The sequence below is a fragment of the Pristis pectinata genome, chromosome 15, assembly GCF_009764475.1.
Source record: "Pristis pectinata isolate sPriPec2 chromosome 15, sPriPec2.1.pri, whole genome shotgun sequence".
In the NCBI taxonomy this organism is placed as follows: Eukaryota; Metazoa; Chordata; class Chondrichthyes; order Rhinopristiformes; family Pristidae; genus Pristis; species Pristis pectinata.
In genome coordinates, this window is record NC_067419.1 from 18549732 (window position 1) to 18564154 (window position 14423).

Below are 14423 nucleotides of genomic sequence, written 5' to 3' on the forward strand. Positions count from 1 at the left end.
GGGTATACATGATTCTGAGAGGGATTGACAGTGTAGATGTTGAGAGACTGTTTCTTCTAGCTGGAGGGTCTAGAACTGGGGCCATAGTTTGGGAAGAAGGGATCAACCAGTTAAGATTGAATAGAGAGGACAGCGGGTTCCAAATCTTTGGAATTATTTATCTCAGAAGATACTCATTTGTTGAATATGTTCAAAGTTGAAATCCACATGGGCAATAGAGAATATTGGGAATGGCTGGTAAAGTGATCAAGGCACTTAATTAGCCATGATCTTATTCAATGGAGAAATACTCTTGGGAGGCTGTGAATGGCAAAAATCTGCTAATAATCATGGGTACATGAAAAAGTAAGTGTCTCTAGGTAAAAGATCCAAGCTCCAAAGTTGCATTAAGTACAAGTTCAGGTATGTAGAAAGTGCTCACTGTATTACTTGAAGTTAAAGTCAAAATTTAGTTAAAAAAAAGTGAATCACTGTTTTAAAAGAATAATTATTCACCTGTTCATTTTGTTCCCCTACTCCATATCCTCTCAGTCATCCCATGAATTCACATTGTTCCTCCATGCTGGTGTTGTTCCAATTTAGACAGCAGCTACATAGTTAGGAAGAATACTTCCACTGCTACAGATATACTCTGGTCCCAGGTTTATTATCTTCTTGGAGCAGCATCAGTTTACGTGATGCAGGGAGTGCACATATATAAATTATGCTTAGTATAATTAATATACTAGCATTTATCTATTTTATTTCTCTGTAATACATTCATGGAATTAATTTCATATCACCTTTCACTTTTTTGTTGTGCTATTTCCACCATGGTCAACAAGTACAAGATAAAATTTAGTAAATGTGTAAATTTTACATAACATAATGTACAGAATAACGAATGATTGGCAGTAAGTTTGCAGAGTAACCAAATACCTGAGTTTCTGCTACTTCCATAAACCCCCTTGAGCCTCACTTTCACCATTTGTGACGTTATTAGAACTGGTCTCAATGAGTGTCTTGTAATTCAGTGCCTGCCTAGCGGGTGTTTTTATTCTTCAAGAATCTGTTGAAAAACATGCAGTTTTATTTAAGTGAGGCTGCTATTTCCAAAATAAAACATTATTTACTGATGTTATACCCTAGTAATTTCTCCACAAATCTGCTTTTTTTCTGATACTTACAGTCTATTTACAGCATCAAAGGAATTGAATATAAACAGCAAGCTAATTGCGCCTGTCATTTGAAATGCCAAACACTTCAAGGTTTCTTGAAGTAACTTGAAGTATTTTCTAGACACCAAAACATGCTACCATCAAATTGCTCTACTCATCTTCCCTAAAACAGACAGCAACAGCTGCCTTTCACTAACATGCACTCACCAGCAATAAAGAAATATTACAAATGATTGTGAGGCATTTAGAGTCCATATATGATCTGAACGAAAGTAGTCTGTGAGAACAAGTCTTAATGCAGGAACTCCATGTTAAGGTCAACTCTGTTTACAATGATGTCCGAAACACTCACTGGAATTAATGCTTTGTTACTCAATCTCTCTTATAGCTCTTATTGTTCTGGTACTTACCGGTTGATGAAAAACAGATTTCTGCTCTGCAAACATACTGAACTTGTAAATTCTCTCTTGTAGTTCCTGTATATCCCACTCGTATTGGCTTAGTTCCCTTACAGCTGAATGTCATGCATGAATTGCATGTATATAGCAATAGCTTAAATTTTGCTTCAAAATCATGCAACATAATTTAATGGAGATGTGCAGGAACTCATTCTCTTCATCAGTTTGACCATTTTCTGTTAATGTTGTAGCAGGCAATTGGAGAACCCATGACTACGGCACAAAGGCTAATAGAAATGTGCTTTGTAACAGGGATGAAAGTGTCAGTAAAATGTAATCTTATTCATGATTTTGGAGTGCTTCTGTACTACTGGTTTTAAAATTCTTAACTTTATTTTAAAAACTTCTCCTCCTTTCACATGGCCTTTACAGCCTTCATCTCCCAAACCTTCTCCAGCCCTAAGCTATCTGAGATTTCTGCCCTCCTCTGTTTCTGGGCCTCTGCTCATTCTCCAGAACCCTTCAACCCATTGTTGGTGGCCTTGCCTTAATTTGCCCTTATCCCAACTTCCTTCCTAAATCTCTGCTCCTTTCTACATTTCTCTCTTTTTAAGATCTTTAACACCTACTTTTACTTTCCATGGTATTTATTTATTGATGCCTTGTGATTTGTCACTCCAGTGCTGCCCATGATCTTTGGGAGCTGCATTACCATGTGGTTCTCCTGTTCACCCATAGAAACCTAAATTGAAATCCCAGAAAAAAAGTATTTTTCCTTGTTTTTTTTTCCCCATTTCATACAGGCTTAAAAAGAGAAGTATCCTTGTACAGTCCCTTGGGATTTCAAATGACTTAGCTTCCACACTAGTTTTGTGGGTTCTGAGATGACTGGGAACTGCAGATTCTTCCACAGATCAGGCAGAGTTGGTGTGTTCCTATCACTTACACAGGGCCTCTGTGTGCTCTCTATGCATGGTCTCAAGATTCTCTATACCATCCTGAATGTTCCTTCTCCACTTTAAGCAGTCACAGGCCAGGGATTCCCAAGAGACGGTGGGGATGTCGCATTTTTTCAAGGAGGTTTTGAGCAACCCCTTGAATTTTTTCCTCTGTCTATCTGACATCCCTTCATGTGAGCTTGGAAGTCTGGGGTAAGACATGTGAACAACATGGCCTGATGAACAAAGCCCCAGTGGAACCAAGTTTAATTAGGGTCTTTCTGCTGGGAATGTTGGCCCAGGAGAGAACACCGATTCTTCCACAGACTCATCAATGGATATTGGTATGCTTATCTTTCAATGATTTTAGATGAATTTGGAGGGTTTTGTGGGCATGATGTTGGCAGTATCTTTCAAGTGTCTTGTAGTGCCAGCCGTAGCTAGTCCAGGACTCAGAAGCAGCTGGGATCACTGCTGCCTGGTAGACCCAGATCTTTGTGCCAGATCTGAGGTCTTGATCTTCACATCCTCTTTTTGTTAGTTGGCCAAAAGCTGTGCTCGTGCATTGAAGGTGATGCTGAATTTCATCATTGATGTCTACCTTCGCTGAGTGGAATGTTTTCCTGGGTCTCATCATGAACCTTTATTATCAGAGTGCAGAGTAGGCAGTGAAGTCAGATTGGTAAAGGACCTTCGATTTGCATGTACTTCAGTGAATTAATCAACTATATAAGTGTACAACTATATAAGTGTGCAGCTATATAACTAGAGAAGTGTATATACCATCCCAATAGCTACTCTAGCTGAAATCAGTAAACAGACAGTGCTTTGTCCATTGAGTTAAGACTGCACAGATTATTATAGTCATGTGAGATTATCCCATGCTGCTTTGTGTTCTTCTGGTTAAGATAAATAAAATAATTTTAAGGCGTTGCTATGTGACAAAATAAGAATTGGGACTAATGAATGGAAGAAATCCAGCTGCAGCTGGAGAGGGCAAGGTGATTGTTTAGAACCGAAAGTAAATAATTTCAAGCACACTTATTAATTGCTGCATTGTGATGACATTTTTGATCCCTTTTTTAAATTCCCTTGTTTCCTTTCACACTCTTTAAATTCACCTTGTTAATCTATCTAAATATACAATACAGGAGTGTGTTTGTCAAGGAAGGCTGTGGCTCTTGTAGTGTAAAATAATGAGATTGGGTATGATTTGTTATTTCAGTTAAACAAACAGCAACAGTTATGGAACTTTTTGCATAGGACTTTTGAGTTGTCATTGCCTGATCCAGAAATAAATCAATATGCAACCAACATGTCCTTCTTAATTTAAAATCTTAATCCATCTGCTTTGGATTTTAATAGACAGATTCTCTAACCCCAATAATTAAATGTCTTTGCATTGTGCATTTGCCTGTTATGTGCTGTTCAATTCTTCATTTCTGAGATGTGAAAGATTTTTTCTGAACAATTCCAAAGTGATCGACTTAACCTTGCTGTGAAGTTCCTTGTTAGAGTTCCTGCTCAATTATGTTGATAACACAGGAAAATGTTGAAACATTGATGGAACTGAGCCATGTGAACTACATGATTTAAAAGAAAGGCTATTTTTGTTTGGAGTTAAAATCACATAGAGCTAGTATTTTTCCAATGAGCTTTCTATCTCATGTTGTCTGGAAAGCCTGCAATGGAGAATTAAGTTACACCAAGTTATAGTAGTTGAAATTTTGATCACACTTCGGTTCAGCCAAAATGGGCAAACAAGCTTGGCAAGAGGGTGAAAATTTGTCCCTTTTTTTTTTGCTTACAATAAATTGCTTGTGAATTAGAATTAGCACTATTTCATGCAATGTGCCAGAATGCAGAGTGTGATATTATGCTGTCACAGAGTTGTAGAGAGGCTCAGAGACATTTTGTTCCTGAAATTCTGTTTTGGAACTTGTCTTCAGATCATATTCTTGGCTTTTCAACTACTTATCAAGTAACTTAATCCCACATTACATTACCTCTTAAGTACTGAGTGGATGATCTATTTGATGTTCTCCTAAGAGCACAACTATCACCTACCGGGACCTGTTCCCCCCCTCCACCTCTTCTCTTTATACCAGCTCTCCTCCCTTCTCCACTTTCAGTCCTGATGCAGGGTCTTGACCTGAAACCTCGATTTCTTCCCCCCTCAGCTGATACTCCACCTGCTGAGTTGTTCCAGCAGTTTGCTTTTTGCACCTCCTAAACATTTCAACATTTGGCTCAGTCCCCTACCTTCAACGTCCTGAGGGTCATCATTGATTAGGACCCTAACTAGTTAGTTAAATACTGCAGCTACATATGTGGGTCAGAAGCTGAGTATCCAATCGTGAGTGATTCACCTCCTGATTCTCTGAAGCTTTTCCACCATCTCTTTAAAAAAAGAAGTCACATGCAATAGGATATTCTCCACTTGCCCAGATGAGTTGATTTTAAGGCACTAATGATGGAGATATCCTGCTCCACTGTAAGCTTAATAAAAACATGACTGCACTGTCTGCATCTATTCAAACACTTTTGAACAGTATGAAGCTCCTAATCTTGCACCTAACATTCAAAATAGACTTGCTACATTCATGATTCAGCAAAAATTTGAAGGCCCAAACTCAACTTGAGGAATGAATTGCAACACTGCCTTTGTGAAGATGTTATTGCCACCATAAAGGTGGGTGAAGGCAGCAGCCTGGAAACTGAGGAATTGTAATATAATGACTGGATCATTTTTGCATTAATCTGAAAAGACCATATTGTGTTTGAAAGAGTTTATTAAGTGTCTTTCATAATAAATTGAGGACATCTTAAGAAAATAACTGTATTGAGGAATTTTGTTTAAATTTATATATTATGTTTGCTTATTTTGAAAATCATTTTAGTATGAACAATTTAGATGGTTCCCAAAGTGTCAAAGAACCATGTAGAGACTCATTTTATTCAAATATCATTCATTTGGTTTTCTGTTGATTCATGTAATGTTTGTGTTTCGAATGCAATATTAGATTCTTGAAAATGAATAAATGTAGAAGCAACAAATAGAAATGTACAATTAATTTTATAAATTGTGTCACCAATTTGCAGCAAAAATAGTGAATGGTTTTATAAGTACTGTGGAGATGCAGATTGTTTGATTGGGGAGATTTGTCTCAAGAACTATTTGACTTTAAAGAACATAAAGGTCAAATACTTGGATCAGCACAGTTGTGTGAGGTTCTTAATTCCACCTTTTGCCTGATACACCTAAACTGTGAGAAGTTCACATTTATTTGCAGTAAACCTATTCTATTTAGTAGATATCGCATATAAGAAATGCTTTTAAGAAATACAAATGGAATAATTTGAAAGAACGAGCTTGTCCATGATTCAATACCCAAAACAGTTGGTATGGTTTCCATTCAAGCCCACAAAATGAGCACTAGACTATAGGGAAACATCCTCTGCTACATGGCACACAAATGTGCCCTGACTTGATTTGAAATATTATGACCAATTTGGATGCAAAAGAATTCCTTAAATGAACTTCCGTAGTTGAGGCTGCAGAATAGTAGATTTACCTGTATACACAGGCTGCCTCCTGCAGTAATTAACAGTAATTAGGGGATTTGTTTTTGCATTTTGTGTTATGTGCAGTTGGATCTTTTGGAATAGTGGTAGGGTGAGCTCGAACAGATTTGACAACAGACAATAGCAGAAGTGACTTTGATAAGTCTTCAATTTCAAACAAGCATTCAGCCAAAATGATTGATATTCCCAGTTAGAAGATAAACGATGAACATGTACATAGTTGGAATTGGTTTATTATTGTCACATATACTGAGGTACAGCGAAAAGCTTGTCTTGCATACCGTTCATACAGATCAATTCACAGTGCATTGAGGTGCTACAAGGTAAAACAATAACAGAGTGCAGAATAAAGTGTAACAGCTACAGAGAAAGTGCAGTGCAGGTAGACAATAAGGTGCAAGGTCATAGCAAGGTAGATTAAAAGGTCAAGAGTCCATCTTATCATACTAGGGAACCGTTCAATAGTCTTATAACAGCGGGATAGAAGCTGTCCTTGAGCCTGGTGGTACATGCATTCAGGCTTTTGCATCTTCTACCTGATGGGAGGGGGGAGAAGAGAGAATGTCCAGGGTGGGTGGGGTCTTTGATTATGCTGGCTGCTTTACTGAGGCAGTGAGAAGTATAGAGAGAGTCCATGGAAGGTAGGCTGGTTTTGTGATGTGCTGAGCTATATCCACAACTATGTGCAGTTTCTTGTGGTCACGGGCAGAGCAGTTGCCATGATTTTAATAAACTTTAAACAAGGCCACTTCACCAACCTATTAACAAGGTGGCTTGAGGAAAATCTCTTTGGTTATATTTTTAATTTGGAAATTGCTCTGTACAAGAATAGTAGATAGACAGTTGTGTCTTTATGCATTGCTGAAATTATTGTTTAAGTTTTTATTCTAGGGCCTGTTAATTCCAAAAGAAAAAAATTCTCAAAATAATGGCTTCTGCCAGACAGACAAATGTATTGCTGAATTTTAATTGCGTGTTATCTAATAGATGCTTTGGGGTAGAAACTACCAAGCTGCTATATGAAACTCATAAACTTTGGCATATTGTGTTGCGCCGATAGAGGAAGTAAGGCTGCAGTGATGTTGTCCTTTGTACATGTCTACACCTTGTCTTTCTTTATCGGAGGATTAATAATGTCTAAATCCATTACGGTCTAGATGGCTGCTTCCAAATATTAAAACCACATTTATGATGCTTACTGTTATAGTTCTCCCTTTACATTTACGGAACTTGAGTGGTACTGAAAACAGCCCATCTGCTTCCATTGATGAGCTGAGTGTTTTTGCACTGCTTCCAGAGTGGCAAGCTGCCTATTGGCGTTAGGTTTGTGCTTGCAGTTTGTCACTTCCATGAAATTGAAGCCTAACCATCAAAGTGATTATGTCATCTTGTCAGCTGTGCCAGGTAACTATCGCAATTGCCTCACCTAGCATTTGCCCAGTGCCTGCTTTATTATTCCTTCTTGTGGAAAAACAGATGAAAATAATTTGAGATAGCTTTGAAACTTAGAAATAAAGTATGATCCTCGAGGAAGTGGATGGGAGAATGGAAGGCTTATATGGACACAGAATCAAGTGAGTCATGAACATAGTAGAGACCAGAAAAAAACAAGGGATTGTGCAAGTTTTAGAATTAACCATCCTTGTTTTCAAAACCTTTCATAGCCTCATTCTTCCCTATCTGTGTAATCTGCACTATAACCAGCCTGGATGTTTGCATTCATCCAATTCTTACCTCCTATTTATCCTTGAAGTTGATGGTTTCATCTCCCTTAAGATGCCCTTTAAAACTTACCTCTCACACCAAGCTTTTGTTTGTGTGCTCTTCTAAGCCAATGATGCTACCAGCTGTCTCTTGTTTAGGACCACTTGGACTGCTGTGCATTTGCCTTGAAACATAGGAGTTCGTAACATCCAGAAGTTCTGCCAGTGGTCTCCCCATTCAGCTGAGCAGAGATTTCTGATGTGTTGAAGAGGGATCGGATGTATTTTTGTATCCTGACATTCAACTTTATTCCAAGCAGATGTACAGTGATTCTGTTCATTTGAATAGAGTTATTGATTCCATAGAAAAAGATTCAGTTCAGTAAAGTTATTTCACTTTATTTTACTTTTATATAATGTTATCATTCTTTGTTAGTATGTTACTGCTTTAAGTTTATATTTTGCTTTTTTTAAAATTATTAAATTTTAAGTGTTTCTATCAGAGACATTTAAAAATAGTTCGAAAGCATTTGATACTGGTGTGCCTCTTGAAGCCTTAATACTGCTCAGAGCCCATTCCCTCCTGTGGGATTCTTCTCAAGTACAGGTCAGCTCGTTCAGCCTGATACATAAACAAGATACAAGTCTAGGTGGATGGGGACCCTGGGTGGTCCATTTGGGGCAGTGGGGCAGATCTGACCTAATATCTTAAATTGACCAAAGTCCAATTTTGGTTGATAACTCTTCTGCAAAAGTGCCTTGATGTGTTAAGGCATTGGTTGTTGTTTGAAAGTGTTAAATTACGATAAAGTATTTCCATTAAGTGTAACTTTGTATGCAGGTTGCAAATTCAAAGTTGGCCTGCATTTGTATGATTTTTAAAATAGCCTTAAAGATACTTGGAATAAGGATTGGCATTATGGCAATTATTTGCCCTTAATCACTCCAAATAACCTATGTAAAAGCAAAAGTAGGTGTGAAATTACTGATTATGATTCACTTAACAGGATTCACTTGATTCAACATTTCTGACACATTTCAACAGATTCACATGATTCACTTAAAATGCATAAGAGGAGACTAACTAAATGTCTATATTTACCCTTTTTTCCTTATTCTTTTACAGACCCAGAACCGAATGAAGCTGATGGCAGATAATTATGAGGAAGACCATTTGAAATCCTCAGCACAAGCCGAGCAGACAAACCATAAACCCTCCCCAGAACAGGTGAGAACCATTTTGTCTTCAAACTGGGAATTATTCAGTTAATGGTTAAGGTTTCTTTAGTGCCATCAACTCAGACTCATGAGGCAACAAAAAGCTATTTTCAGGATATCCTCTCTAACAGACCTGGATCAAGTTGGAGTTGAGTGATTTAACACCGAGCAATGTGCTGCAAATGAATGCCACAGGGAAGTATATTTTAATATTAAAAAAAATGTTTATATATTAGTGCATTAGACATTGTCATATGATCCTTCTTCCTACATTGAGCAGCAATAGCATTTGGTTAATAAATGTGTATTGGTACCCTTTGATCCAGTTTGGCACAGCACCTGTGTGAAACTAAACCCACTTGTTTTGGCCACGTCAGACTGAGATTGCAATCAGTTCATTTGTTGGCACAAGTTAGAGCGCACATGGAAGGATTAAGCACAAATGAGTTCCTTCAAGAACTCCACCAAATCCATTACCTAGACATAAATATATTCATAACACAGACTAGAGTGGAGCAGCTTATTTCTTAATAACAGAAATGGAGTCAAATTCAAAATTATTTTCAGATTTCCTTTGGACATTAGATTAGCTGTGATTAACCAACTGAACCCTGGGGAGCAATGTATGCCTATATGTATGAGTATCTACACACCATAAACCCACTCATTATATTGTAACAATAACTGGCTTGTTTTCAAAAGGATAACAGTTTTTCTTTTACCTTGGCTGAAAGTGCCTTTGTGATAGTTTTATTTTAAAACATTGTGATTATAGTAATTAAAATCGTGGTAGTTAAACATAGTTTCTAGATGGGGTGACAAAGCCTCCTGTAAGAAAGCACCTCAATGTTCAGTGTCAGCAAATTGTGATGTATTAATAAGATCTGTTCAAACCCGTATTTCAACTGTTTTGTTGATCTTAATGCATTTAATATACCTGAGTCACTGGACTATGTCATAAAAAAACATAGCCAAGGAAAGCCAACACATTGACGATATGAAATAACCTTTTAAGTGATGTAGTAGTGGTCACATCCTCTGGACACTTCCAATACTGTGGCTTCTATTGTGGCTCTCTTTAAAGTCAGGATTTGATTTCGCTGTTTATATTATTCCAAACATGGTTCTTCAGATGTCCATTTTTATTAGTTCACCAAAGTGCCATCTGTTTCCATTTATCATCTGCTGATTGTTTCTTACTTAATCCTGCTTTTCCATGTAGCGTGACAGAGAAAGAAGCAACAATTCAACTGATTCCTGGGATCCCATGTGGGAATGGTAAAGGATGTACCAAGTACATTTTCTGGTTTCTCAGTCTTCACCCAACTGTTTTTGTTATCTTGTGCTCTCTTTCCTTTGTTACCTTCTACAGAGTCTTTTGTGCAAGACAAGCTTCTGTTTTTGTGGAAATGTATTTGACAAACTGAATTTCTGAACTCTACACTTTTGTAAGTGAGCATAGCCTAAGTAGATAAACAAGGATCACTTAATCAGTTGCAAATGCCTTGTCTTACGAGTTTTTCCTTTCTCCACATCATGTTGATATCAAGATTTATTACACTGCACAATGCTCAAACTCATTATTTTCCGTCTTCAAATTAGAAACCTGCTTGCCTCCCGCAGTTTTTCTATTCTCCCCAATCCAGAAACTAAGACCTAAAATTAGCATCAATTAATCATGATTTCTTGATATTTCCTTCAATCTTACCTCCCATCCATCCTCAGTCCAGATGAAGGGTCTTGACCCTAAAACTGACTGTTCATTTCCCTCCACAGATGCTGTCTGACCCGCTAAGTTCCTCCAGAAGTTTATTTATTTGCTCTGGATTCCAGCATCTGCAGTCTCTTATTTCTCCGTAAAGGAGAAATGACTGTGTGCCTTAGCTGCTTAAAAAATCTAATTGTAAAGAACCAATGACCCAACAACCTTGCTTATAATGAATTCTGAATGAAATTTACACATCCAATATGTCTATTTTTCCTTTCATAATAGTAATTTGTTTTGCTTTATGCTTTCCATCAATACTGATTTTCAATTTTTATTTCAAGCTTCAGTCCAGAAACTAGAAATGGTTTGATATGCTCTTAAAATCTGGGCTTTTTCACTTAAGAATGTCCTCACTTTGTTAAGAAACTAGATTTGTGTTAATTGTTTTGAGGTCCATTTTTACTATCTATATATCTAACAATTTTACTTTCATGTGAAGTGGCCAGGGGGCTTTATGCCATTTGAAGATTTGTCAAGAGCTAACTCCTTGAATCCACTTTCAAACTATATGTTAGCTTTAAAGAGGTAGTTGAAAAAAATCACATCAGTTTTATTTTAAGTTTTGCTATAATGTGGAACAATTGTCAATTAAAACAGTGTTAGAATCTGTCTATATCTTGAAATGGTTATTGTTAGAACAAATTCTACTCTTTATTAGCAGTAATCATTCAGCCAATTTATATAAGAGATGGTCAAGGTAATGGAGATTTATAAAATTTTAAAGATTTTATGAGGACAAAGGATGTAAGTTTACGTCGCTAGTTGAACTGTTTAAAAGCAGCAAATGCTCTTCACTCAAAGGCTTTAAGTAGGTGCCAAGGTAGAAACAGGTTTCATTAAGAAATAGACAAGTATTTGGCAAGGACAAATCAAAGGGTTGACAAGAGGACAGGGAGACTAAAGTGGATGGTTAGAGTTGATATTAGAGAAATTCCCAACTCTTACTTTTGCTTCCATAATCTCTATGTTTTAATGAAGTACACTATTTCTTTTTGTGAACAAAATTGTGTCAATGCAAGTGCATAATATCATCTTCTTTTGGAAGTAATACAAATTTATTGCTGTTGTTGCAACAAGCTTAGACACTATTCACCGGTGTGCTTACAAGCTGTAAACACCTGTTGACTTCTTTCTTGGAAAGATATGAGATCCAATTTTACAAATGCATGGTCCCCACTGTGTCTATACATTTGTAAAATTACCCCTATAGCTTGCCATGTAGTGGTGTTTGAGTACATCCTTAAAGCAATTTTTCTCATTTCAAAATGGCAGGAAAAAAATGATTGATTTCATTCAAAGAAGACTGGTATTATAATTATTCTCAGAACAAAGTTAACCAGAAATGTTTTATTTTTTTCCCAAATGTAACCAATTTAACTAATTATTTAATATCTTGCTTCATAAGAATAAACCCATATATGTTCACCTTGAAATAATTGCCTACAAAATGTTAATGTTTGTTAAGCTGTATTCCTGTTGTTCTGGAACAAGGTGCAAAGAGTGACAGTGTTGTACATTCACACTGACCAAAATCATCCAGCTCTAAATGAAATCCTATTTATTTCAAAGTGTGAATAGGTTTGACTCAGGGAATGGATGCTTACTAGGTATCTGCTTCAGAAAAAGACCCATTTTATAAATGACTAAGAGCCACATCTCACCATGTTCCTCATTTTAAAAGTATCACACATAATTTTCTCTGTGCTGTCATTTTTATTTGCTGTCACAGTAATTTAGAGATTGTGGTTTCAAGGCAAGGAAATCAAAAATGTATGTACTCTCCTGTCATATTATCCTATACTTTTTTTCATTCATTTTCTCTCCTCTCCTGCATGATGCAGTGCAGCAACTCATCAAGTCTTCTTTGAAAGCACTTGCCAAACCCACCTGAAAGGACAATGTCAGCTTGTGCATTCAAATGGTACCATCTCCAGGTTACACTCCTTCTTGGAAACTAAATCAATATTCCAAATCTTATTATATATCCAGTCAAAGGAAAACTTGCATACCTTTGTGCATACACTTGGTGCCTATTAACAATGTGCCTGCCCTAGTTCTTCTACCAGAGTTTCCCCAGTTGCTGTAGCATGGCTTGTAGTAAAGGAGGCACAGAAGAACTTGAAGGATGACTTTGAGCAGAACACTGGAGTGACAGTGATGAGATCATGCACACTGTCATTTTGACCACTAGTTAGTGCTCCATTGAGCCAGTGCAATTCTCCCTTTGCAATTCCTCAGCAATCCTAATAATTGCTGGAGTACGAGTGCCACATTAGCATTGATGACCTTTTCAACAGTATATAACAACATGTGTCCAGAGCTATTGAACTTTTTATGCTGTAGTAAAAATGGGATATTAGATGTAGTGTTATGTTTGGATCTACAAGTTTTGAAATGTAGGGAGAAATGGTAACATATGCGCTGCACCCATTTCCTTGATACCCCATTCCCAGGACTGAACTTGTTCCTCCCATAGCCAGTTGACTTCCTGGTTCCCTTTGGGACGGGTACGTCTATCCTTCTCTCCACCTCATTGACTGAGGCCTCCACGACCAGATCTGAAAGTCAAGGGATTTGTTCTCACTGTCGGCATATCTTCTGAGAAATTCTCAACCCTGTGAAGTGACTTCTATTAAGTGGAGTAAAGATTACTTCAGTCAGCTCTAGTTAGTTTCAATTGATGCTATCTGCACATAAATTGGTTTCCATAGGTTTGTGCTGAGGCCAGCACATTGCCGTTAACATTGGCTAGTTACCAAAATCTTTTTAATATATTCAATATAAATATTATGCATCACATGCTGTGGGCCAAATGAGCACAGATTAATCATACAAGTTTTCCAGTCCTATCCAGTTTAACCCCAAAGATCTTAGGAAAGCGTTCAACAAAATACTGCACAGGATGCAATGAGAAGGTGGAAGCCCATAGAATTAAGAGGAAAAATGCATTATGAATATAAATTTGGCTAATGACAGGAATGAGAGGTAGATGGATGTTTTTCTTCAAACTGGGAGTGGTTTGCAGTGGTGTTCCTTAAAGCTCAGTTCCAGAACCACTGCTTTTTCAATTTTTTTCTGAGCAGCCTAGACTCTGGTATTAGTGAGTCGGCATTTGATTTGGGTTGATACAGACATGGCAAAGTAGTAGACATCTCTGAAGGTAATTATACGTTTGGGGATAATAAACAATGGTGAAATGAGTAGAAATGTGGCAGATTACATCCAATATGGGGAAATGTGAGATGTACTTTGAGGAGACTGATATGTAAAAACATTATACTGAATAAAAATGTAGAGGATCTGAGGGACTTTGGAGTCCACCCGCACACATCCTTAAAGGTGCTACAAGAAATTGATAAATTTGTTAAAGTGCATATGGGTTTCTTGACTGTATAAACAGAGGAAAGAATACAAAAATAAGGATATTATACAAGAGCTCCATAAATTGTGGGTTCGACGTGAGAAGGACAGTTCTTAGCACTACAGAAAAGACATAAAAACCTGGAAATGATGTAGAGGAGGTTTACCAGGATATGATCAGAGTGATTGGCTTTAGATATGACAAAGGGGTGAAAGAGTTGGGGTTATTGTCCTTGCAGGAAAAAGATTAAAAGGTAACCTAATAGTGCTATTCAAGATAATGAGAGATTTTTTGA

At 37.2% G+C, this 14423-nt stretch overlaps 1 protein-coding gene across 1 annotated transcript in view; it reads left to right on the plus strand.

Annotated features, from left to right (window-relative positions):
- The window catches only part of LOC127578210 (ELKS/Rab6-interacting/CAST family member 1-like), a 593610-nt gene that overhangs the window by 461261 nt on the left and 117926 nt on the right, over nt 1-14423 (plus strand). The window contains exon 17 of the mRNA XM_052029938.1: nt 8908-9009. Within this exon, the coding sequence (XP_051885898.1) occupies nt 8908-9009 (102 nt within the window). The remainder of the gene's footprint in view (nt 1-8907; nt 9010-14423) is intronic.